Genomic DNA, 27,182 nt, shown 5'->3' with positions numbered 1-27,182 from the left:
CGTGTCGAAGGATCAAAGGTTCGAACCGGTGCTTGTGAGGTACTCGATCCCATCTCTAGTTTCCACGTGTGGTGGGTCGCGCGTGTGGGGCCGCGTAGAAGCGTGGATTATATCGGCACATGCGCGGTGAACGGTTGTCGCGTCGCCGTACGAGCGGACGTAGCCGGCGGCGTGTCAAAACTATTGCACCCGTGGCGAACGTTCAGTACGGCGTGGTACTCGGCTCGCGAACGTTCCCTTCCGTCCCTTCTCTCCGTGCTCTTCCGGCTGGCCGCGTGCTCGCGAGCAAAGCTTCCGGATCAGTCGCTGCTGATCATCCGGTGATTCGGTGCGAAGAACAAGTCGAAGGGTCGGTGATAACCGAAAACGTGGTCCGGTTCGTGCAGTTGTTTGTATTCCCGTAGTTGCCTGGTTTTTTTTCCGAGTTTCGAAAACCAAGTTGGAGAAGTTTGGACAGAAAGATTGGACCAAGTTTGATGGAGGAGCGTGGGTGAGAGTGAAAGGGTAAGTTGGTTTCTTGAAATTATTAACCCTCGTCTGTTTTCCATTTTTCTGTCAAATCACGGTGGAAATGATTAATATCTACGATGAAAAATAATTTCTATCGAATTTTCGTATAATCTACTTTCCGATACAGAGAACATATATCTTCAATTTTATGTCGTGATCTTTTGCAATTAGTTGTATGTTGTTTGAAACGTTGTAAATAATATCGTTTATAGTTTATAAGTAGTTTAACAACATAGTATATAGTTTACAATATAGTTTATAGTTTATAGTTGTAAATAGTATAGTTCATAGTTTATAAGCGGCGAAATGATTTTTCTTTGTCGATGAATATTGAATCTTGAATGTAATTTTATTCTAACCGAATAAGATTCCATAGCATTGCAATGAGAGCAATCTCCTCTGCTCGTTGTCAGTTTGTTTATGGTTTATGTAAATATCTTTATCCTAGAATTCGTTGAGTCCTTTTGGTCGATTTTGTGAAATTTCAGAAGATACACAAATGATTCGTTTGATACAGTTATTCATCGAACTCTTTGAATTCTTCGTCAGTTTTGATTGTCGCGATTATGAATTTTGAAAATAGCTGAGAGCATAAAGTTGCCTGATAAAGTTTCTCGTGCTTTTTAAGTTTCGGCCTTTCGTTGTATTTCGATTATTAAATTATTGTTCAACGTTACTATTACATTTAAATTGTTCTTTATCATTTCAATTCTTTCATCGAACGAGTTTCGAGTGTGTTGTTTGGTGAGATCTGTATAGAGACGTTTGAAAAGGTTGATAAAAGTTGAAACTCGTTTGACAAAGCTGTTTCTACTCTAGCGTACTGTAGCGCAAACTTTTCGAGCTTTTGTGAGGTCTGAATGGTCGAACTTGTACGTTTTGATCGATGAGATCTGTGTGGAGAAGTTTGAGAAAACTTCTTCGATACAGCTGTTTGTACCCCAGCGCAGACTCTTCGAGGCTTTTTGTCAAGCCAGTCCACGCAACTATTTGCACTCATTATGTTTGTAGATGTGTCTTTACGTTCTTCTAAGCCCCTCCTTAAATTGATTCAACGTGGCAGTTGCACCGAGTTTGAACGGAGATGCAAATTAAAAAATCTGCCCACGAGTGACAAATATATTTCTCAAGTCGTTCGTAGAATCCCGTGCATCGAGGAATCTTTCGATTCGTAAACTTCAATTACTCCTTGTCAGATCGACGAAGTTTGAAGCTAGAGGTTTGAAGACGGTCTGCTAGGACAGTGAACGATGAACGCGTTTACGCTACGTGTTTTTTTTTAGATAGAATGCTGTTTGCAAGTTCAGCTGGGGATGTCGGCGATTCGGTTGCCTGGGAAATGCATGGTGGATATTCTTTTTGGAATCGGTCGGGTTAGGTTGTTGGCGGTTTCTGCGGGAACGTGGTAACGCGTTCGCAGGCCGCTGACGTGAAATTGCGGTGTTTTGTAAGACAGCAAAGAGGATGTAAGGGAACGTTTGCGAGATCGCGAACGAAATTCACATTCATCCTCGTAGCCGCCTTGTGATGATAGCAGTTCGTTCGCTAATTGGCAAATTGCGACAATATTTTCTTTCGTTTGTTGCACGAATGATTTCAACGTACGTACATCCTCGCAATGATTCACGAAAATACTCGAGCACCTGGCACGGAGATATTTTTATGCGTTTCCTTTCGTTTCAGTTAATGTTTAAACAAAATTAAAAAGTACAATCTATTCGTAGCAGCAGAAATCTGAGCAATTTTCCTGTTGGTTGATGTTTGAACAAATTGAAAGGAATATTGCACAAGAGCGGAGAACGTGACATGTAAAAATATTACACAGATATGAAGATACGAAAAAACAAATAGAAAATGCAGTGTACAATGAATAAAAGAGTACGAACGATGTAATTTCAATAAACGGCAACGGCATAAATAAGTAATTGTGCACGAATGTATACAAAATTCATAAGCAACGTCGGAACCGGCGGTGATTCGGGGATTTTCTCTCGTCGTCGGCGTGATTCTCGGGTAAACTGCCGGGTGGATGCAAAGCGAGGACAGGACGAGTCGTCCCGGCGGTATATCAGGACGATTTTCACAGGTTTTCGATGGTCGGTTGCGGTCTACCGATCGTTGGGTATCTCCGGAGGAAACTCTCCAGTTTCCACGGAACTCCTCTTGCGTAACGCGGCTGAACGTCTGACCCGCGACCGAACGATTCTACTGAAAACGCTGAATCACCTGTTCTCGATTTAACCACCCCCTTGCTCTCTCGCCGCTGTCTCTCCTCCTCTCTGTTTTAAAATTCTTTTTGCAATCGGGATCAAACACACCGGCTGTTTGCATGCTGGCACTCGCGAAACATTGGCGAACGGCCAATTTTAAATCAAGAAAATTTTAAAATGATTCGTAGATGGTAAACTTTCTTGCGTGTGTATCGTAGTAATAATAGATAACAGATAACAGACGTCAAGTAATTATTTTTTATTAACGAAAAGAGTTGAGAATTGCACGTTCAGATTCAGATAGCTGTTTTTTTTTTTTTAAATGGATAGAAAAGTCGGTTTCAACGAGTAGATTCTCTTGAAAATCGAAACAATTTCACTTCAGATAAAATCCCTAGTATATTTGGTTTCAATATTTAGTCGCATATTTACTTCAAATTTTTAGCAATTGAACAACACAAGATGTACATTTGTTTTTTTTTTTTTTTTTTAAAGAAATATAATTTTATTTCTCCGCGAAAGATTTTGCATTTTGCAACCTTGCTGGGCGTAAACTCGTAAATATTCGTCGAGTTTAAAATTTTCCAAATTTCCGAATCTACGTGTCTAGGAATTGAATGTTGAAGGTTTTAGAAATGAAGTGTGAAATGGAATTTCGGGAAATCAGAAATCGTGAATTGATATTCAATATCGAGTACATTTTTATTTGTCGTGCAGTTAAAAAAAGGAGAAGGAAAGAAGAAAAGGACAGGTTAGAGATCTGGATTGACCTCGCGACGAGAATCATTTCCCACGTAGCAGAAACCGTTCGACGTAAAACAGATGCCAATCTCGTAGCTTCGTATCAGCCTTTAGAGATCAATTCCGCTCTGTCATAGTAGTATCCTGCGACACGCAGTCGCGCGGCGAATTTCTAGGAAATCAAATCGTTGATCACCCGTTTCCTGGCTAAATTACATCCAGCGAGAAATAAGCCACAAATTGCACGAAGAGCTAAAAGAATTCGAGTCCGGGATTAAAATGGAAGTTGAACGACGAAAAGAAAAAAAGAAAAAAAGAGAAAAGAAAAAAGAAGTAGAAGAGAGAAAAGGAGAAAAAAAGAGAGAAGCTTGAAATTAAATCGGCTTAAAATCCCTCGGAGAAATAACGAATACATCTCTCTATGTACAGGGTGTCCTGGTAAATTTCGCATTCGCGAGAATTGTAAAAAAAGCTTGAACGCTCTCCGGGGACGTGAAAAATTTATTTTCACAACTGGATCCACCACGGAGATTGAAGATTGAAATTTTCTCTCGACAGCGACCTTGTCGACTTAAATCTTTCTGCAAGGCTTTCTTTTTTCTTTTTTTTTTTTTTTTTGATGTTTTATTGGATTTCGAACACGTGAGGATTACACGTGAGAATTTTTGAATCGTTTTCTTGAATTTTGTATGCTCAGTGTTTCAGATTGAAGGAAAGCTTTGGAACTAAGTGTCTTATAATATAGGATATTATTTAAGAATATTGTTTTTGAAAGGATTTAGTGAAATACTTGTATGATACTAAGTATATAAAAGTACGTAGTATCTAAAAGTATATAATAATATACTTACAAGTATATAAATGTATAAAGTTTATAAGTGTATAAGTATATAATAATATATTTATATTGTATATAAAAGTATACAAAGTATAATATAATAATATATTTATATAGTATGTAAAAGTATATAAAAGTATAATATAATAATATTTTTATATAGTATGTAAAAGTATATGAAAGTATAATGTAATAATATATTTATATAGTATGTAGAAGTATATAAAAGTATAATATAATAATATATTTATATAATATGTAAAAGTGTATAAAAGTATAACATAATAATATATTTATATAGTAGGTAAATGTATAAAACAATAACTATACAAAATACTAAATTGTACATTTAAAATAATTTGGTAAAACACTTTCGTGAAACACAATTTACTAGAAACTACGTGAGTAGCTTTCCAATTCGATCTCTTTTCTTTGGTAATGTCCAGAAATTCGTGAAGCTTTTCCGAAGTTGCGTTTCAGTCTCTCGAGTTTCGAAATTTTTCTGAATCCCCGCGGGACTTAACAGAATCTCAGCTCCCGATCGACAACATCGAGCAGTTACTTAATTTAAAATTCGTCTGAGAAACTGACATAAAATCTTGGAAGAAAAAAAAAAAAAGATAAAAGAAAGAAAATGTCAAAATCTTCCCGAATTTCCTGAAAACTCGACAGAGTCTCGACTCTCGGCCAGCAAGCTCGAGCTTAATTTCGAGATTTATTATTTGTCCTGACTCTTCTCTCTGTAAATTTTCAGGGGTATCGTTTCCTGCTGCGAGACCAGGTCCGAGACAGAGGGAGAAAGAGAAAGAGAAAGAGAGAGAAAGAGAGGGAGAGATCCAAGAACAGACCGCGTCCCACGGGAGGGGACAGAGAGGAGACGGTCGGGAGAGGGGCGGAAGGAAATCTGAAGGAAAGCAAGGGAAAGCCCGAGGGGAACGAACGAACGAGAACGAGCGAGCGAAGTAAATCGAATTAAGGAAGCGACGCGTTCTTCCTGGATGGGTTGGCGGCGGACTCGGCGCACGCTGCAAAGAGGCCGCGTCCTCGCGACCGCTTCGTCGAGCGTATCGAGTGAATCGCGATAGTGAGCACCCTCGACACGTCTGCTCGTCGGACAAAAGGGCCGGGGGCAGCTTGAATCCGGCTGGCCACTCGTCGCGCCAACCCCTATTTTTACCGGACCCCTCTTCTGCGCCTCTGCTCGTCGTCGTCTCTTTCTCTCTCTCTCTCTCTCTCGTTCGTCAGTTGCTGAACGAGGGAGCGCAACCGAAATCGAAGGTCGAGCGTCCGTTGATCCGTGCCCTCGTGGAGGGCAGATTCTTCGGAGTGGTAAGCAGATTTTCTCGATTTTCGCAAACGCTTCGAACAGCCAGATGAACGCGCGACTGAACAACAAGGATCGAGAATGTTTCGAGCAGGAGTCTGTTTCCAAAAGTGGATTGTAGAAATGTTTGGGATGATTTGTTCGTCAATGGTGAAAAATTTTTCGATATTTGCGGCAAACAAATGAACAACAATTTCGATGAAATGGTATAATTTGGTTGGGATTATTTGATTGAACATTTTGAAATGAAAGAATTCTAAAATGCTTGCTCGAACGATATTTTTCTTTCGAAGAATCTTAATTTCGATCCTTGTGTAACAATTGCACCGTAAAATAAATATGTGAAATATCGAGTTCTGTAATATTTTCGTTGATAAAACAATTATCTGTGGGTAAAACAGTTAATTATATTCACAAGTATTCAAATTTGTATAAAACCACCTAACCAAACCTGACCGACATTAAAATGAAAAGATTTCTTTAGACAGTACACTGAACAATGTGAATTTCAATCATAGTTCTTTAGTCCTCGCTTAGAATTGGATTTAGATTAGGTTAGGTTCCAAGAAACGTGTAATAGAAATCGTGACTGAGTCTCGAGACAAAAGTCTAAATGCTAATTAAATCTTGCTTGTGAACAGAAACGCAATGTTGCAGAATCTCTTGGATTGTTCCCGTTAATTTCATTGGGTCAGATTTAGGTTAGGTTCAAAAACAAACCGGGAAATCGTCGTTCGTATATAGAATTCAAATTAAACAATTGAAATGATTCATTGCAACAAAAACTGTGACAAATTGACTCACAGATGCGCACAGTTTTAAATTAATCTCGAATTACGTTAAAAACCTCGTATCCAGTTACTTCCAACCCAATTAAATTTAGGTTAGGTTCAAAAACAAACCGAAAAATTGTCGTTCGTATATAGAATTCAATTTAAACAATTGAAATGATTCATTGCAACAAAAATTGTGACAAATTGACTCACAGATGCGCACAGTTTTAAATTAATCTCGAATTACGTTAAAAACCTCGTATCCAGTTACTTCCAACCCAATTAAATTTAGGTTAGGTTCAAAAACAAACCGAAAAATCGTCGTTCGTATATAGAATTCAATTTAAACAATTGAGATGATTCATTGCAACAAAAACTGTGACAAATTGACTCACAGATGCGCACATCTCTTTAAATCAATCTCGAATTACGTTAAAAACCTCGTATCCAGTTACTTCGAGCCCAGTCAAATTTAGGTTAGGTTCCAAACAAATGAGAAATGAGAAAAAACAAAGTTTATATACGACATTCGTCTCTTCCTTTTGAAAACTCGATGACACTTAAGTTTCGTTGCTCGAAGTTCGATCACAGATGAAACAGAGAATGGATGTTCGAGTTTTCGTTGTATTTAAGTCGCGCCCCCCTCCCCCTCACAGGAGGGGGAGGGGAGGGGAGGGGGTCGCGGTGACAGGTACGATCGATTATCGCGTGCGAATCGACCTTACATCCAGGTACTGAAGGTTTCTGGGAAATCGTGTCTCTGGTTCACCAGGTCGTATTTATTGTTCTCGCCAGAATTGGATCGCCCCCCACCCCTCCCCCATCTCGCCTCCCTCCCCCTGCATGATTTCAACCCGCGCGGTCACGCGCTCGCCTAAAATTTTTACGAGTTCCGCAATCGCGTAAGAAACTTTTCATCCGCGGGAACTTTGCGAATATTCCAGTTATCAAAATTGCTTCACCTCCCCGCCCCCATAGTATTATCTACGCGACTGGAAAGTTGCTGTTGCAGTATCTTTCTTTCTTTTTTTTTTTTTTTTTTTTTTTTTTTNTTTTTTCTCCCCCCTCGCAGTATCTCGTTTTGCTGTGTTTGTCGGTAGACTGCGAATTTTTATGCGAAGTGTGAAAATTGCACGGGACACGTAAGAACGTACGAAATAATAATAAAACGCAGCGGTTCGCGCAACGCGGTGCAAATTGTATTTTCAAACGTGTAAGTTTGCTAGTCGCGGTGAGAATTTTGAGACAAATAAGCGGCAGGTTTCGTGGCAAGTGCTGTACTTTCTGTTTTTTCTTCTTCTTTTCTTATTTTCATTATGTTTATAGCCGCCGTCAACCACTTGCGTGGGATTTGGAACGAAATCTCACGATTTATTGTTAAAGGTTAGACTGTCGTGGAAAGTATATTGATTTCAGGACTTTAGCTTCTTTATTCTTTAGGTTCTCAGTCAGAGAACGACTCTGGTGTACTTGCTTCGAAATGTTGTTAACGCTTCGTACAGGAGAGAGTCTGCAAAGTGTAGCTGTAACAACGCAGCTATGGCGTCGTGTGATTCTCAGCGATCAGAGGCCGATGACACTAACGTGGCTTCCTGTCATTTTCAATAGTTCGTGGTCGATGACGTTCCTGCAGCATCGTCTGATTTTCAGCGCTTAATGACTGATGGCGTTCATTGCTGCAGCGTCATGCGATTTCCAGCAATTGTAAATTGAACTCCTAATAAAAGTCACTCGCGAGCATAATTGGTCGTTACGGTGTCAACCACCAAATATCATTACGTCATTGGAAGCCGCAAAGATTCACGCTTCGCGTCGCTTGATCTTGACATTTTTTTTTTTAAAGCTTGACTTTAATCTCTGTCACAAAGAATACAAGATACAAAATGGAGATTGAACACCTTAAATTTTCCCAATATAGCAATGATAATTTATCTACCATCTCACGATGATCTATATTATCTTTAATCATCAGTAAATACGTAAATTTTCAGAAATTCGAAATTACCTTCGTGAGGCGTGTAGAATTTCTCAGAACAGACTCGATCCTTCCGCGAGAGAGATCGAAACCAAACTCGTTGGTAAAATCCGACTGACGCTCGTCATCGACGCTGGTACGCGTATCGATCGCACGGCCTCGGCCAGTTTCGCGGACAGTCGAAACAGTCAGTCATAATTTTCATGGACGTTTAATCAACCCCGTGGACCTCTCTCCCCCCTCCTCTCTTCCTCTTTGTATATGCCCTCGTAATTTATAGCCAAAGCTATTTACTTTTACCTCCGTCCTCTTCCTCGGACACCGTTCTCGCTCCTCCTCGACTCTCGATATTCCCAGGCAATAACACACAGCTTCGCGCCGATAAATCGTCGGCCATCGTGCCGATACTGCGACTTTCAATGGGAATTTTGAAGTCCATTTTTTTTTCTTTCTTGGTTTTATTGCAGTCGAGATCACGAGGTTTCGTCTGTCTGTGCAGAGAGATTTTTGTTTAAAAAAAAAAAAAAAAAAAAAAAAATGGCAGAGATTTGGTGTCAGAGAGTTACAAGAATTTCAACGGATTTGAATCCCGGTGAATGTCTCCTTAGGATAGTTTTCGACATTCGTGCGATTCCCTGAACTAATTTGTCGATTGAATGATGATTTGTCACGTTGCATCTCTCAGTGAGATCAAAATATTTTTCTAGCTTCGAACTGTAATCCAAATCTGAAGGAATCAAACAGAATACCTAACTAACTGACTGGGATATGCAAAACAGGCTTTTGGACCCACAGTTATTCAAATGACGAGCGTCCAATTAGACTCGAAACCGGAATCTAGACCTTATCCGACTGAGAAACACGCTAGTTTCAACCACAAGTAATCCACAAATCCACATAGATCCAAAATAAAGCACGATGAACATCTACAAACACCAATCAGGCTGGAAACCTGTTTTTCCACGTTTGGGACCTCCTAGGTCCCACAGTTGTTCGAATGATAAGCATCTTGCTAGTTCTAACCAAGTGCCAACATGCCTTTCCAGGTCGTGTGAGCGCGGACGTGTCCCATGAAGTCGACAGACGACAGCAACCAAGTCGGGGAGCGATCTTCGAGCATCACCGACACGGGATCCAGCGTCTATCGCGGCACCAGGTGAATCGAAGTCGAGCCACGCTCGCCCCAAAGCGAACCCCGCCCTTGGACCATGTACAAGATCCTTCGACGCGGCTCCAGCCGCGTGTTCGTCGTCTGCGCGGTCCTTTTGACCTTGCTGCTGTGCCTGTACTACGTTAACCAGGCACAGGCACCATCCACAGGCCCGTCCGCCGGCATACTGAACGAAGAACTGAGATACGATCGAGGCCTGACCTCCATTACACCGGACTACGTCGAATCCCCGGACGCCAGGGTCTCGCTGGACACCTGCCCCATCATCGTGCCGAGGAACGTGGACATCGACACGCAACAGGAGTTCGAGAAGTTCGACTTTCAGGTGAGTGACGTTCAGAATAGTTTTTCGTATGATTTGTGATTGAATCTGCGGGGGTAAGAATGCGGAAGATCGTATGAGGCAACGACGAGGTCTTCCAATTTTGAAATTTGATAACGTAGGTGTAGAGTTATAAATAGACTTATATACTTATCAGAAGGTTTTCTAAACTATTCTGTGGTACCGAAAATCTAAAGTTCCAAATTTGTTGGTTGGTGTCGAACGTCCGACAAAATTGTCAAGCTCCGTCGGTAGTCAGTCAGGGTATTAGATATCCCTACAGTGTATCAAATATCCAAATTGACGTGAATTTTTACACCATAATCTCCAAAAGATGATTAATTAAATTTCGGGAGATTTTAAGATTTCCTGGGTTTTGCCGTAATTCTCAGAAGCCACGAATTTATTTGTACACCGGGCAAATTTCATCTCAGATTTTCCCACCGATCCTATGGTGTTTCGTACAAAGTTCAGTTTTCTATAAATCTAAAATGTGGGCTGAAGTTTCGCCCACGGTTCTGCCGAAGAGCTTATCAGTTTTCACGTCGTACCGAGATTCAGCTTCAACGTTGACTTGGCGAAAATACGAAGTTTGCTTTGAACGGCGGAGCAACTTGTCGTTCCGGAGGATTCAGAAGAAAGAGAGAGAGAGAGAGCAGTTTAGCAGGAGAATGGGGCCTTTCAATTAATTTTTGCCGAATATTTATGCCCCCGTGGTTAGAATGATTCAGAGACAGCGCGTAAGTCCAGGTCGTTTTAAAAGTACCGCGTCATTAGCCGCGGAACTTTCTTTTCTTCGTTCCCTCCGGGGAGTCTGCAGACTTTGCCGATTTAATGGACGACCCCTGTAACAAGGAATTTTTCTTCTCTTTTTCTTTTTTCCTTCCCCCCCCCCCCCTTCTTTTTGCCCTACTCTGCCTCCCTTTGCGCGAGCCCATTGAATCGAAAATAATTTAGCAGTTTGTCTCGGAGCTTCTAAACTCCCTGGCCGGAAAGTTCGCAAGTCTCTGCGAATTCGCGAACTTCTTCCAGCCCTGGGGCTCGAACGAGAATGCCTCGCGTGTCGGGTAATTTAATATCCTCCGGGAAATTGGCCGGGGGAAAGTGAAAACTCACGTGGAAATTCTCGAAATTCTCTGTCGTACGTTCTCCTCGTGCGTTCGTCGGTCCACGTGTTGGTACGAGTTTGTTTTGTCTTCACGGTGGTGGAGATGGGAGGTGAATCGGTGATGTTTTTGGAATTGAAGTTGCTCCGAGATTGCTCCGAGGGACTGGCGAAGATTCATGTTGATGGCGAATGGATGAGGAAACACAAACGTTGGTCGTGAGACACTCGCGCGAGTGTGGAATCCAAATATGCAAATGTGTCTGTGTCGAATCCTTCGTCCTGTGGGGCGTACAAATATTCAAATATAGAATTTCGAATGGAATCAGGTGTCTAGTACTAATGCGCCTAGATACGTGTCATCGTGTGTCCAAATATTATGAGATTGTGAATTGAATATCAAAATTTGTCGAACGCGTAATTAGAGTGTTAAATATTTGTAAGGTAATTAAATTTCCAAACATCCGAGTTCGTGGGGTGTCAATTTTCCTAGCATTCAACTGCAGGGTATCAAATTTTCATGTATCCGACTGTAGAGTATCAAATTTCCTAATATTCAACTCCTAGGTGTCAAATTTCCTAATATTCAACTGTAGAGTGTCACGTTTCCTAATATTCAATTGCAAGGTATCAAATTTCGAAATATTCAACCTTAGAGTATCAGATTTCCTGGTATTCAACTGTAGAGTATCAAATTTCGTGGTATTCAACTGCTAGTTATCAAATTCCCAAATATTCAACTGTAGAGTATCAAATTTCCTAATATTCAACTGTAGAGTATCAAATTTCTAAATATCAATCGTAGAGTATTAAATTTCTTGGTATTCGACTGCTATGTACAAAATTTCCAAATATTCAACCGTAGAGTATCAAATTTCCTGGTATTTAACTGCTAGGTGTCAGATTTCCAAATATTCAGCTGTTGAGTATCAAATTTCCTGATATTCAACTGCTAGGTATCAAATTTCCAAATATTCAACTGTAGAGTATCAAATTTCTAAATATCAACCGTAGAGTATTAAATTTCTTGGTATTCGACTGCTATGTATCAAATTTCCAAATATTCAACCTTAGAGTATCACATTTCCTGGTATTCAACTGCTAGGTGTCAGATTTCCAAATATTCAACTGTAGAGTATCAAATTTTCTGATATTCAACTGCTAGGTTTCAAATTTCCAAATATTCAGCTGTTGAGTATCAAATATCGAAATATCCAACTGTAGGACGTCCAAATACCCGAATACACAATTGTAGAGCATCAAATTTGTGCGAAATATCCATAGGCGAAATTAAAATGTTTGCTCTCGATATTCCCAACTTTACGACTTTAATATCCGTATAATCTTCCCTGTTTTTTTTTTTATTCGTCAATAAACTTTGCTCTGAGACTGGAACAATCGAGAGACGTCCCATTGGAATTCGATTGGAAAATAATTAGAATCCAATTAGCAAACGTTTCGTCGGCGGATGTTTCAGTTCTCTCTGAGGAACTTCCATTTGGAATATTATTTTTCAAAACGGCGAATAATTGCGTGTGTGGGTTGGACAAGGACGACAAGCCCTGTATTCTATTTTTCGTCCGCTCTTTCGTCGATAAACATCGATTGTATCCCACGCACGTCCTTTCGACAATTTATAAAGTTGTTCGTCCCGCTTCTGATACAGTTCTCGTATTTTCGTGTTGATCTCGATGAAAACATAACGTTTCGATCTCGGTGACGATTTTCTTTACGTGACCATCGATGTTTCCGAGATAAAATTTTTTATATTTATATCGTGTCACCCTAGATCTCTGATTTATTGGTAAATTATTAACAAATTTTCATTGAACTTTTCCAATATTTTCCACCTGTGAGTTTCAGTCGTCGTTATCGTTATCGCTATTGGATGATCGATTCTGCAAGTCGACCGGAACGTTTCGACGAGTTAAACGGTTAAACAGATAATTCGAATTAATTCCGATCGGAAACCGGAAGTCTTAGTTGAGCTACAATTGCGACCAATTGTGGAAGGCAGTTCGGTGACGAAACAATGCCCGTTGCGGAGATAAATCCACTAAGCAGTTCAATTGCATTAGATATTCAAATCGTTTCGGTCGCTCCGTAAAGAGTGTGTATACAGGATGTTTCGAAACACGCCCAAACATAATTTTTCAAACCTTTGTCCGTGCATTTTCCAAAAAAAAATCGTTCAAAATTTCATAGAAACCAGAGGCCGTGATACTTTGATCGTAATCAGTCTTGCTTCTACGATGTACTTGACATTTATTTGAATGCTCTGGAGAAATAATCCAACCGAGGAATAACAATTGAACCAGAAAAGAAAAAAAAAAAGATAATTGTAAAGTAATTTAAAAAAAAAAACAGTTCAAATAACAGTAATTCAAGCAATTTTAACGTGTGATGATAATTGAAAACATTCGTTCGATTAAAAATGCTCGATCAACACAAAGTTGTGTCAATGAACAATTGCATTGTAAAGTACAACGTGAAATTAAGAAGGATCACATTATATCGCACGATGAGCTGAATGAATCCACAGTGGGCGGTTAAACATGTAAAATGTTCCAAGACCGCCGTTGGGATCATGGATTCTGAAACGTGGTGCCGCGTAACTATGAAACTGTTAAATCCAGCGGGTGTAATACAAACGCAACGGGCAATGAACATTCGGCAAATTGAATTATCGTTTGTAGAAAGTTTACGCTGGACGTGGTGATCAAATCGAGCGGCTTTAATTAATATGTTCGTTCCTCGATAATAATCACCGGATGAAACGATTTCGATGAGTACTCGCTCGTTCGTACGCGAGCGCGCGCGCGGCTCACTCGCTCGCTCGCTCGCTCGCACACACACACACACACACACATACACACACACGGACGCTCGAGCTATAAAGTGCACTTTACGGCGAGATTGAGCGGCTGGCAATCGCGATGGTGTTGATTACGAGCACTCGAAACGCGTAGTTGCGTTAATGACGAGTTTCTCCTAGTTTCGATACTTTAACTCTCTAAAATCGGTTATGCTATACACATACGCCGATGACAAATGTTTTCCAAAACAGTGAGATTTTCGCTTTCGAGAACGGTACAGTTTCTCATTTGCCAACAGTTATATCGTGCGTGAAATAAATAGTTAAAATTAAAAGTTAATTTAGAATAATTAGTCTGTTAAGTAAAATATATAATATTTGAATACTATAGTATTATATTTTATATTGATATTGTTGTTATTTAATTGGTTGGTATTTGACGTTAATAATATTTAATATTAGTATTATTAATATTAATTTAAGTATTTAATATTAATATTGTAATATTAATTTGACTATTTAATATTAATGTTATTAATATTATAATATTAATTTAAGTATTTAATATTAATATTACAACATTAATTTGACTATTTATATTAATATTAATATCTAATATTAATGTTATTAATATCATAGTATTAATTTAAGTATTTAATATTAATATTAATATTAAACATAATATTATAATATTAATGACATTAATATTAACATTAATTGGACTATTTAATATTAATGTTATTAATATTATAATATTAATTTAAGTATTTAATATTAATATTACAACATTAATTACTATTTAATATTAATATTTAATATTAATGTTATTAATATTATAATATTAATTTAAGTATTTAATATTAATGTTATTAATATTATAATATTAATTTAAGTATTTAATATTAATGACATTAATATTAACATTAATTTGACTATTTAATATTAATGTTATTAATATTATAATATTAATTTAAGTATTTAATATTAATATTATAATATTTTAATAGATAATGTTATATATTCCAGAATACTTTAAATATTTTTCTAAGTAAAGTGAAGTAATTAATTACTTTCAAATTCTAAAAACCGTTACAAGTATTTATTGCGATTTTGAATTGCCCAGCCAGTCTTGATATAAAAGTCTGTTTATTGAGATTGCGACAACAACAATGCAATTTTTGCTCGAACTCGTGGCTTTGAGTTGAGTCGGAGGACTTAATTGGCCCACTAGCGCCACGCTCGAATAACTTGCCGCCATGTTGGTCATAGAATACGGCCTTCATATTAGATGCATAGCTATATTACTCATAAATATTTCTGATCGAATTGAAAGTAACGGCGAAACTTTGTTTCAAATGAAATTCTTGATTTCAGCTGCACAGCGAACAGACAAATGACTTTCCACGAAACCATAAAAACCTGTTACGATTCTCTTCTCTCGTTCAACTTTCCGTGACAGTCTCTCCATTCAAGGTTGACCCTGAAAACTTTCTTCCAAGGAGAAACTTTCTTTTTTTCAAGAGAGGAAGCAGAGAATGGAATTTTTAATCTCACCGAACGAGAGACTAGAAAGAGACGTCTCCAGCGTGGAAAATCCAAAAGTAATTGGCAGGACAGGGAGGCAAGATGGCGAGATTTCTGGTCGAGCGGGGGCGGAAGACACGAATATTCGGCTTAAATATCGCGGCGGATGGGGGAAGGAGGGTTTCGAAAGTGCCTCGAAGAAGACGGCCGAGGACGGATATGAATTTCTGGAGAGGTTTGCTTAAGCAAATTGCGAAATGTAGTCTGTCGGTGTACAGCAGACACGAGAGGGGGGTTTAGTACGGGTACGGGTACGCTGTGAAGAGGGCTGGAAGCCTAAATTGCAAGAGCCTGCGTCTTCGTTTCCATCCGCTGTCGGACGACGTGCCTACCCCCTCGAAACGACGACGCGCGACACTCGAAAAACGAAGTTTCGACAGTGATATAACGCCGGCCTCTCTCGTCCGACGTTTCTACAGGGTCAGCCAAAAGTATGGGTCCCCTCGAGAGTTTTAATACTAATGTTACCAACTTGCTCGTTCTAGACTCGGGCCGAAAATTCATCTTACTTTTATTTCATATTGGATAATTGCATCTTCAAGTATCGAGTATTCGTATTCAAAAGTTCTTCTCCAACTCCGAGAGTGGGAGGAGCCTGACTCTTACTTACAAAATTGAGCAAGAGTTCATCTTGCCTTTATTGTCGTATTGGATAATTGTTTTTCAGCGTTTCTCCTCTTTTTGACTTTGAACTTTTGTTCGAAAGGTGTTCAGATTTTTGGCCAACCGATTGTGAGAGTGGGGATCATAGAAATTTGTGACGAGAGAAGATGGACTGGACGTACTTTCTACGAATATTTCTAAATACTTTATAGAACTTGTTTGCGTGTCATCTTCGTCTTTCCTCCAGCCGAGAAAAATACTATTTTGCAACTTCTGCTTTCACGCAAACACAGTCTACGCGTCGCAACCTGAACGATTAATAGCAACACATTTATCCTTAGTATCTTCATTCGCATTGCACTAATTCTACCATCTAAATTCACAACTTAAGAGATCAACGACCGCGGTATCTTATCCTCTCCGCCCACCAAATTAAGTGCCTCTCAAGAAACTACCGAATTAGCGAATCACTGTCTCAATTCCTAACCTAAAAAGAATTACCGGTATCCTCCTGTGTGTGTCTCAAGATTGCTCGCGACGAACGACTGACCCACAAACCTCACGAAGCAATTAATTCCCTCTTGATGCCCCCCACCCCTTTGAACCTCACGCTGCGTTCCGTAAACTCGCCAAATCTCTAACCATAATTCCGTATCCGGTGTCTAACCACAAAGAGACGAGACCACGGGCATGTGCCCTCTCTCCACGTAAAGATAGACACGTAGACAAGGGCTACGGGATTCCTCTCAAAGACGCGAGGACGCTTTGAGACGGCCGGCCTCTCGATACACAGCCGGCTGCGTCGATCAGCCGCGATTGCCAGATTCGATTTTCCCGCGATTCGAATCCCAATCGAATTTCTAATCCGATCGTTTCTACGGCTGGCTCGCGAACGAGCGGAACGTGTACGTTTGTATGTACGTACGCGAGAGGCTCGCACGACCGGAATTTCCAATAGAGGATAGGACCGATCTTCCGTCCGGCTCCTTATGGTGATGAAATTGAAGCGTCGGGCGTGACCGGGCGCTTTCTCTCTCTTTCTCTCTCTCTCACTCACTCACTCACCCGCCTCTCAAATATAAATAATACACCCTGCCAGTTATCGTTTCCCTCGATCGAATTTCCTCGGATCGGACGTGCATGCCTCTCGCCTTTCATCGGCAATAGAGAGAGAGAAGAGAGAGAGAGAGAGAATGTGTGTCGTTTCTCTTGTTTATTGGATAGAGATCGATGACCTCGCTCTCTGAGCGTTGACGTTAGAGATAGAGTATAGAGTTTTTAGACGTGTGTGTAGGAATCTCGGCTTGAGATCCCAGTTTGTAGGAATTTTGATGAACGATGGTTGTTTATTCAAAGTTAAATAAAGAAAATTCGTTTAATAATGATTGTAAAGTGACGTTTCACACTATTTTCTTAATTGCAAAACTCTCAACTCACTCTCTTCTCTCTCTCTCTCTCTCTGACTTCTCGACACTCATTCTGTTCTCTCTGACTTCTCGACACTCACTGCCCTTTTTCCTCGTCTGCACAAAAATTCGTCATTCATACACACATACACACAAACGCATACCTTAATATCTTAAATGCTAGGACTAACCATAAACAATCCCAAATCCCAGGCCCAACTTTCCCTACAGTTTATGGTACATCACTTGGGACATCTGCAACTGTTGGGCACTGAAGAATGTTCTGAACTCTTTCCCAGAATTTGTCCATCCCACATGTATTAAATCTGGGATTAACTCGAGATTGAAACGTTATTCGTGTTAAGTTTCTGTGGAGATTGAGCGATTGACTCCAATTCTCGAGTCTTTTTGAACTTTTGGCGTCAAAACGCGCCGCTGGTGCCGAACTTTCTTCGTTTAAAATAGATTTCCTTGAATCTAGTGACTGAAAGATGACTGGCTTCCTTAGGTCACTCGATGTTAGAGGTCCTCACGTCACTGGGTGTATGTTATATAGACTTTCTTAAATCACTAGATATCAGACACATTCCCTTAAGTCGCTAGATGTAAGATAGATTTTTTTTCTTAAGTCACTAGACAGATTTCCTGATGCCGCTGAATATTAGGCAGACTAGATGTTACATAGTCTTCTTTAAATCACTAGATGTTAGACAGACTTTCTTAACTCACTAAATGTTGGACACTCTTCGTCAAGTCACTAGATGTTAGACTTTTTTACAAAACTTAACGTTACCAGAAAATGAATTGAATAGCAAAGTGGATAATCAATTTCAGAAGCTAGTGTGCTAACTTCAAGAACATACCATTTTACAAGTTCCACTTTTTAGTTTACGAGTTGTTGAGTATTTGACGTCAATTGAATTCTTTCCTGGCGAGTTGTTTAATTAATCAAATCAGATTTCCATTGTCAGATGTAATTAATCCCAGATTGTACATCGTCGAACCCCAAAGTTGCACGCAGTCAGGAATTGAATTAAACCTGATTAGATCTAGATTAGGCCTGATCATTAGGCAGTCAGATATAGATTGAGCCTGATCGTGTCTACATCAAGCCTGATGAGGGGCGGATTACATCAGTCCGAGCCTCGTTAAATGCAAATTCACACGTACCTGCGTAAATTTGAACCTAAATTTTCCGCGAGCCTTGATCAAGCGAAGATTGAGCCGAAATTAAATCCGATTAACCGTAGATTTCGTGTATTCGAGTCCAGATTGCGCTCGATTAAGCCGTTTAGGTTCAAATTAGGGCAGCTTAGGTTCACCATTAGTCCTGGTTAAATCAGAGCTGTTTAAACCTAAATCAAACGTGATCAGGTGCGAATTATCTCATCTTCCATCGTATACAGGTGTGGTTTTCACTTTGTGCCATTTTTTTTAGTGTATAAAAATTCTTGGATTACGTATGAGCATGTATGTAAGTATATATATTTAAACAAAAAATTTCACAACTGGACTAGATTCCACCCTGAATCTTTCCATTATTTTAATTTCAATTGAATTTAATCAACATTTGGGGAACATTGTGGCACATTTTTCATCATTTTAATTGCAATTTAATTCAATTAACATTTAGGAAACATTATAATACATTTTCCATTGTTTATTGCAATTTAATTCAATTAACATTTGGGAAACATTATAATACATTTTCCATTGTTTATTGCAATTTGATTCAATTAACATTTGGGAAACATTATAATACATTTTCCATTGTTTATTGCAATTTGCTTCAATTAACATTTGGGAAACATTATAATACATTTTCCATTATAATACATTTTCCATTGCAATTTGATTGAATTAACATTTGGGAAACATTATAATACATTTTCCATTGTTTATTGCAATTTGATTCAATTAACAGTTAGAAAACATTATAATACATTTTCCATTGTTTATTGCAATTTGATTCAATTAACATTTAGAAAACATTATAATACATTTTCCACTATTTTAATTTTAGTTTAATTTAATTAATACTTAGGAAACATTGTAACATAACGTGAAAAAGAAGGTTGAGCATTGCGTCACAAACATCTCGATGTTTTTAAACATGTCCGATCTTCGATCGACAATAAAAATCCGCGTCACTTCCATCTCTCGATCGTCCAATATTCCCTCCCCATTGTCCCGTACGCTCGGATGTTATCAAAACATCATCGAAAATTCACGGAAATTTCTCACTTCGGGTCGTAATTGGTTTATCCGATCGCGGCGAACTTTCACCAGACAGCCCTCCTCTCCTCTGTTCGGCGATTAACGATCCCGAATCTCCGACGAAGGGTCGAAGTCGCGGAATTAACCGTGATTCCGATGGAAGAAATATGTTGATCCCCTCGCCTAATGGCAATTATGCGGCGACACGGCCCGCGTCTCGTCGCTCGTGGATCACATTTTTGCCGGTGGTGGCGGTCGATTACATCGGCGGCGGCAAATCCGATAACGAGGTCCTTTCCCCAACGGGGATTACGGGCAGAAACGGTCGGCTGCCTTTTGTGCGCCATCGTAGAGACGAGGAGAGAGAGAGAGAGAGAGAGCTTAAGGGCCCTCCCTCCCTCTCCTTCGGGTTTACTTATTCTTCACGCTCGATGAGATCGTTCCGCTTCGAAGATTGCGTTTTCACGAGGACGATGCTGCTGCTTCTCCTCCCGTCTGTCTCTGGCAAAAATCGGCAACTACACTCTCTCTCTCTCTGTCTCACTCTTCATTTTCGTACTTTTTTAATTTTTCTCCCTCATTTTAGTGATTTTCTTCTCCATTCAGCAACTGTTCTCCACTATCTTTCTGTATCGTTTCTCGTGAATGTAAATGATTTTTTTAGACTTGCGTGTGCCACGCCACGGATTGAAAAATCTCGAACACTCGATCGCAGCCGAACCCTTCTGTCAACTTTCTCTTTCGTCACAATTATTGCAACTGGGATTAAGTTTCGATATTTTGCTGTACAAAATTTCATTTCATTCAAATTCTTCTTAAACTTGGAAAAACGTTACTTGCGGACAGCGTTAATATACGTAAGAGCAGTAACTGCTCGTGGCACGAAACATTCGAAATATATATACTCGTCCACATTGTGAATACAGCAGATGATTTCTGTAGAAAATCGCAGAACTAGATATCACAGATATAAATATAATAAATTAATAAATATATTACAGAACTAGATATCACAGATGTAAATATAATAAGTTAATAAATATATTAATGTTCATGAAGATGAATCGCCTTAATTATAAACACGCCTCTTGTTATAAGAACATCACGCGTATCAGATTAACCTCTTGCCACGCACGCCGAGTGTTGCAACATTTTCTCAGTTTCAAGTTAATATGAAATTATCGTAATGTGTATACTTAATTATTCGGCGAAACGAAACGAAACGATAAGTTCATTACCATTTGATAATTTCTCTCCAGTGTTACTCGTACCGACGAGTTCGAAAAGAAAGCGACGAATTATTGCGTACGGTTCGGTCGCTCGTTACGGTCCGCGAACCAGTTGCCAGCGGAAGGAGTTAACCTATCTTGACCTCGCGTGCTTCCCACGTATAGAAACACCATCGTTCGCATAATTTCCCAGCTAACTACAGCTAACCAAATTTCGCCGAAGATCTCCGCGTGTGCGCGCGACAGAACGGTGCAATTAGACAGATACACGAGCCGTGAACCACAGGTTTCGCTCGCTAAGAAACCTACGACTCTAAGTAGGGAGATTAAAACGAAAACGCTCTCCCTGCCCCCTTGGTGGAAACAGGGCGAGAACTTTCAGATTTCCGACTGATGGCAAAGCCCTCGTTAAGGCAAGAACATAAATCCCGTCTTACAGTTGCGATTCCCGTGGAAATCTCGGCGGGATCGTGTTTTTCGACGACTTCGGGAGAAAGAAACTCGCCGATCGCCGATCGCTTCTTGTTTCTCCACGTCTCAGCTTGACGAACGCTCGCGTATTTTGCATCTCGGGCATTGTTCGGCGTAACGTAACTTTAAAATTTCGTCGAAATTTGTTTTTGTCTAATTTGGAGTGATAATTTGGAATGACTTTCTAGAATTCCGTGGTATTTTTTTTTTTTTTAGAATATCGATCGTTTTTTTTTCTTTTTTTTTTTTTCTTGGAAGTCGAGATTCTGAAGAGTGGCGAGAAATCTGCAGTATTTGGACAGAATTTCACTGGAAAACTGGGAATTCTACGATATTTCGATGGAATCTTACGGAAAAGCGAGGAATTGTGTAATGTTTCATCAACGTTTAAGACAAAATAACCAACAGTTCTGTAAAATTACATCAAAATTTTGTGACAGGATGAAAATTTCACGGTTCTCTGCCAGAATGGTAGGAAAACCAAAATGCTGTAACATTTCAACGAAATCTTGTAAAAAGCAAGAAATCTAAGTCATGCTGATTAAAGTCAACAATCCTGTAAAGTCTCGTTAAAATTTCTCCACCTTCCTCAAAAAAAAGAAAGAAAGAAAGAACGATAACTCTATAGTTGTTCAATAATATTTCAATGAAACGTGCGAGAAACGAGAAATTTTGTAAAATTTTTTGAAAAAAAGAAGTATCAAGTATTTCTCATTTATCGAAGATTTTGTCCATACTTTCCTGCAACGTTTCACCGAAATTTTCTTCGATAGAGGGACAAAGGTCTTACGATTCGTGCACCGTAATATTTTACCACGTCTTATCATCAAAGTGACAGCGTGACAGTCCGCTGCTTCGGATTGTTATTTCTCATGTTATCGCGGGTCAAACGCGCGATGCCAGCAGCCTGTTTCATATGCGCTCGCATAAAGGGCATATCGAACGCCACGGAGACGAGGAAACACAGACAACGTTTCTCAGAGGACCTAGACTACTCTTCCTTTCCTTTTCCTTTTTTTTTTCCTTCTCTCCTTGCGTTCTTTCCTGTCTTTCTCTCTATCCCCTTTTCCTCTTGGATCGCGCTTCCTCCTCGAGGAATCGAGGTGAACCCAGCGCGAAACGATGGGAACGAACTACGGGGAGAGAAGCGGAGAGACAACGGAGGGACAAAAGCGTAGTAAGGTTGTTGGAGCTGGCAGAAATAAGAGAGCTGGCGCTCTCACTCTGATTTGCAAAAGCATTTCCGGGATTACTCTTCGCAGCTGTTTCCCCCCCCTTTCTCGTTGATCCTCCCCCTCGGTCGCGTCTTCCCGATCGAGCGATTTTTAAACGAACAGAAAGAGAGAGAAAAGAATCTCTGTCGAGCCGAATGATCGTCCGTTTTTTTTTTCTTTTTTTTTTTCTTTTTCGAAACACCACCTGGACAAAAAAAAAAAAAATGTGTAGTCTAGTCTCGAATCATTAAGAATTAATGCCTGACAAAGTTGAGTTAAATTCTGCGAGTTTTGGAATTTGGCGGAGGAATAAATTTTTTAAATCGTGAATTCACGAGAGAATAGAGAAACAACTCTGTGAATTTTAGCAGCGTGAATTTTATAACAAAGTTGAGATGAAAGGATTTTCCTCTTTCGCCGTTTCATCCGTGACGACGACGAGTCTCTGTTTTTTGGTTTTTGGTTTCTTCGACTGTCGGCGATTTTCGGTTACGCAGTTTTCTTCGCAATTTATGGTTCTCGTGAATTTTTCGTGCACTCTCGAGGCGGAATATGATGGAAAACACGAGTTAATGCCGTTGAAGCCGTTTTAATCCCGGCAAAGGGAAATTCTTCTTGCGAGTAATTTCATCGCAACCGCCACTGGCGATACAATTAACGTACGTAAAGCGTCTGCTGTCGGTTTGCATGATCGTCCGACTCCTTTGTCCCGGCGAGGTGTTCTTTCCTTCCTTTCTTTTTCTCTCTCTCTTTCTCTCTCTCTCTTTCTCTCTCTCTCTCTCTCTCTCTTTCTCTTTTCCCTTCTTTCGAGGAAAATTCAGAAACTGCACTGTGAAAAGCATAATTGTACCTTTGAATGCAAGAAAAGTCCTGGCGATAAAAGTCAGTTTCGAGAGAGAAAAGAGAGAGAGAGAGAGAGAGAGAGAGAGAGAGAGACGTTTCCGAACCACTAAATATGAAATGTTCCCTCGCGCGTTCCGCACCTTTGTTCTGAAATTTCGAGAAGAACCAACGAGTCGTTTAATTAGGCGAGTACCCGCGATGCATTATTCACTTGTGGTGACCAAGATTCTCGCCTCACTATTTTCGTAGACAAGTATAATTTACGTGCAACTTGTAATTTTTTAATCTTCAGTTCAAGCAGTTTTGTTACTTTTTATTCAAATCGAAAGAACGGCTCGACATTACAAGACAAAGTGGTTGATTAGGTTTTATTTATATTTTATATTTTAAATATAAATTACTACATTTTATTTATATATTTCTTAAACATAAATTTCTACAGTTTATTCATATTTTATGTTTTGTATATAAATTTATACATTTTGTTTATACTTTAATATATTGTAAGACAGAGGAGTTGAAGTTCATAATTTGTCGCCGCGCGTAATAAACTGTGTGAGGGTCACACAACGTTACGATATTCGCTCGTAAAATAAAGAATCTGTCAGAGGTTTGAACAGAGAGGGACGGTGAATCGCTCATTAGCCCGATTAATATTCGAGCATGGTCGAAGGTATGCGACCGGTCGCCGCATTGCTCGTCCACGGTTATCCGCGTATTGTAATCCTGGAGATGCTCCGTCGTAGGAGCATTCCTGCGGAGTTCAATTAGAGGGTTCGGCTCGTTACACGCGGCCCCCGAGGTGAAAACCAATACTCCGCTGCCTTGGACCGGCTGAATTAGGACGTCGGTGTCTAATTACACGGTGTACAGCGTCGACGAAACCTGCACCCATTGCCAGCAACGACGGATTCGCCTCGTGAAATATTGAACCCTTCCGTTCTCACCCGCTATTTTCTCCGTTCTCTGGACTTTCGATTGCTCGTTAGATCCGGAATTATCCGTAGAAGTGGATGATTCTCGAATATTTGGTCTCGTTTTCACGAGTAGAGAGTGGCAAGATGGAGATTCGTCAAGTGTCTGACAAATGGTCGACTGGTACTACTTAAATCTGAAGTTTCTTGGACTTTAGGATGGATTCGTACTCACAAACGAGATTTTTAACGGAATTACACGCTTTGAACCGTTCCTCTTTAACCCTCGGTATAATTTTTACTAACCAAATTAATTAATTAAGCTTCGAGATCCTTTTTTTCTTTTCCTATTTTCGAATGTCCGAGATTTGACTTTTGGTGGCTGTACATACGTATTTCGAGAGTAACTAGTATATAACCAATAAATACTATTTAGTTAAAATAAACAGTAAAAAGGGAGTTAGAGGATATGAGGGAAGGAGGGAAAAAGTAATAATGGCCCTGTTAGAACAACCAGGTTACGACAGAGAAAAGTGAAACCGTGTCTGGATCTAACGAATCAAGGGGATTGACGAGACGCGTTTCCCTCGTAAAAAGTTGCACCACGTTGGCAGAAGATACTGTGGGCCAGCCTTATTGCCGAGCCAAGCGGCCAGGATCGCGGAGATTGTGTAGCGCGCAACTTGCCCTGGTCTGTCTTTTGTCGTGGAAACTACTGGAAGAGAGCCCAGTCGTTGAGCTTTATCACGCTGCAGCATGTAATTTCACCCGTTCGCTGCTAAATTTGCCAAATTCATCGAGGGTTACGTGTACGTTACCCTTCGGCGATCTTCGCGCCTCGAATAACACGTGTTCTATTCCATAATGTTTTATGGCTGGAGGGAACAGAATTTTTAATTCTCCAACAGTCGTTTATTAACAGTTTACAAAATATTTATGACAATCGTGAATCAATAACTGTAGTATGTTTAAAATTACTGTATCTTTTTATATTAGAGTGTTATATGGCTGCCGCCATGTTGTCACCTGGTTTACAGTCGCCATATTGTCACGTGGTTCACAGTCGCCATATTGTCACGTGGTTCACAGTCGCCATATTGTCACGTGGTTCACAGTCGCCATATTGTCACGTGGTTCACAGTCGCCATATTGTCACGTGGTTCACAGTCGCCATATTGTCACGTGGTTCACAGTCGCCATATTGTCACGTGGTTCACAGTCGCCATATTGTCACGTGTTTCACAGTCGCCATATTGTCACGTGGTTCGCAGTCGCCATTGTCATAACAATATGTTATTTAACAATAACATTATACTATTTATATAATATTTAATACTGTATAATAATAATTATTGATAACATTAGTAATAATTTAGTACTTTCCATCGTAATGTCAATATTATATTCTAAAGCATATTTCACATTTATTTCGTCTTTCAGTCAAATCTGAGTCGAACTTCTGAAAGTACGCGACATTTTCTCGTCGCTTGTCTCTGTGAAACATAAATGGAGCGCGAGAACTTTTGGCCAGTAATATTGAGGGGAAGTTATGGGCAAAAATGGAGACGAGACGTCTCCAGTTCGAGACGCCGCCGTGGAGAACGGAAGTGGCGAATCGATTCTCTCTCGCAGCGAGGAGAGTAGGTGGGGGGGGGGGAGAGACAGGATGACGCAAAGAAGGACGCGGTAAATAATCAGGGAACGGAACGAGAGAGGGGCGAGTTTAGTTCTCGGGTTCCCCGGGATCCGGAATATCCGCTAATTTATTTCGAGTCCCGGCCGTCGCTCGTCGGATCGTATCGCGTTTCACTTTCGCCGTGGAAGCACCTTGGAATAACGTTCGACAAATGCTCGCCGCTGAAATAAATCTGCCAACCCACTCCTCCACCTCCCTGTCTCACTCGCATGCTGAAACCACCACCATCGCGTGTAAATATTCTGGGCATCGATCACGTTTTGTTCGAATGTAGATTATCCTCTGCCTTTGAGGGAAGTAGTGGCGTTGGAGAGGGAAGGACGTTAATGGGTTTAAACATCGTTCGAGGAAACTTTGAGAGATTTGTGGTTCGTTCAGTTTTTCAGTAGTTGGGCAAATTCTGACGCAAGTACTGAAAATCATGTGATGTGACGTCGCTGCTGCGTCATTATTATGTACATCGATGCCGTTTCGCTCGCGTCCAATCATTTTTCTGTTTTCTCGCTCTCGTGAAATGAACGTCGTCTCAGAGTCTTGTGGCGAATGTTTTTTTTTTTTTTTTTTATTTTTTATCAGGAGAAATTCCGATTTAATTTATTCACTGTGATAAATCTCTCTTTCTCTCTCACCTCCTTCGTAACAGTGCGATATTTTTTTTAATATATACAATGAATTGTATGATATATTGCGCGCATGTGTCTTCGTATAATCGGAGATATAATCAATGAGTATCGCGGATGTTATCAGCTGTAGTATCAGTATCGTGGATTAATATGAATCAACGTCGCGGATAAATTGGATGCGAAGGAATTATGCATCAGCGTCGAGAGATTTGCGCTTTTAATAATACGTCGAATCATCGAATTGAAGGAATTCATCTGGATCTCGTTTAAACATGGCCCACTTTTACGTGAATTTGATCCAAATGTAACCAAACCGAGCGTCGATTTCATTCGAATTCGACCGAGAATCTAACCTAACTTCGTCGTTATTTGTTGATATTATTTTTATCGAACACAATCGAAATTTAAGTTAATTCAACCACCTTTATTTTTCTTGATTAACCTGGATTCGCTTCACTTTACCGACCAAATGAAAACCACGACTCGATTTCAATTCAGCAAAAGCATCGAGTGGGAATTCTTCCATTTTTTAGTAGCGTTGGTAGGCTACTGAGAGACGGTGGGAAACAGCGATCGAACAAAGCAATTAATAATAGAG

At 39.9% G+C, this 27,182-nt stretch overlaps 1 protein-coding gene across 2 annotated transcripts in view; it reads left to right on the top strand.

Annotated features, from left to right (window-relative positions):
* The first annotated feature begins 212 nt into the window (after positions 1 to 212).
* The window catches only part of LOC122533133 (alpha-mannosidase 2), a 93,586-nt gene continuing 66,616 nt past the window's right edge, over positions 213 to 27,182 (top strand). The window contains exons 1-3 of one of the 2 annotated variants that reach the window (XM_043662536.1): positions 213 to 504; positions 5,054 to 5,628; positions 9,418 to 9,867. In XM_043662536.1, the coding sequence (XP_043518471.1) occupies positions 9,580 to 9,867 (288 nt within the window). In that variant the 5' untranslated portion in view covers positions 213 to 504; positions 5,054 to 5,628; positions 9,418 to 9,579. The remainder of the gene's footprint in view (positions 505 to 5,053; positions 5,629 to 9,417; positions 9,868 to 27,182) is intronic. The other variant, XM_043662537.1, reaches the window with a different exon arrangement.

Source organism: Frieseomelitta varia, unplaced genomic scaffold (genome assembly GCF_011392965.1).
Source record: "Frieseomelitta varia isolate USP_RPSP 00005682 unplaced genomic scaffold, Fvar_1.2 scaffold_497, whole genome shotgun sequence".
In the NCBI taxonomy this organism is placed as follows: domain Eukaryota; kingdom Metazoa; phylum Arthropoda; class Insecta; order Hymenoptera; family Apidae; genus Frieseomelitta; species Frieseomelitta varia.
Note: the sequence above shows the minus strand (reverse complement) of the source record. Positions and strands in the feature narration are given on the sequence as shown.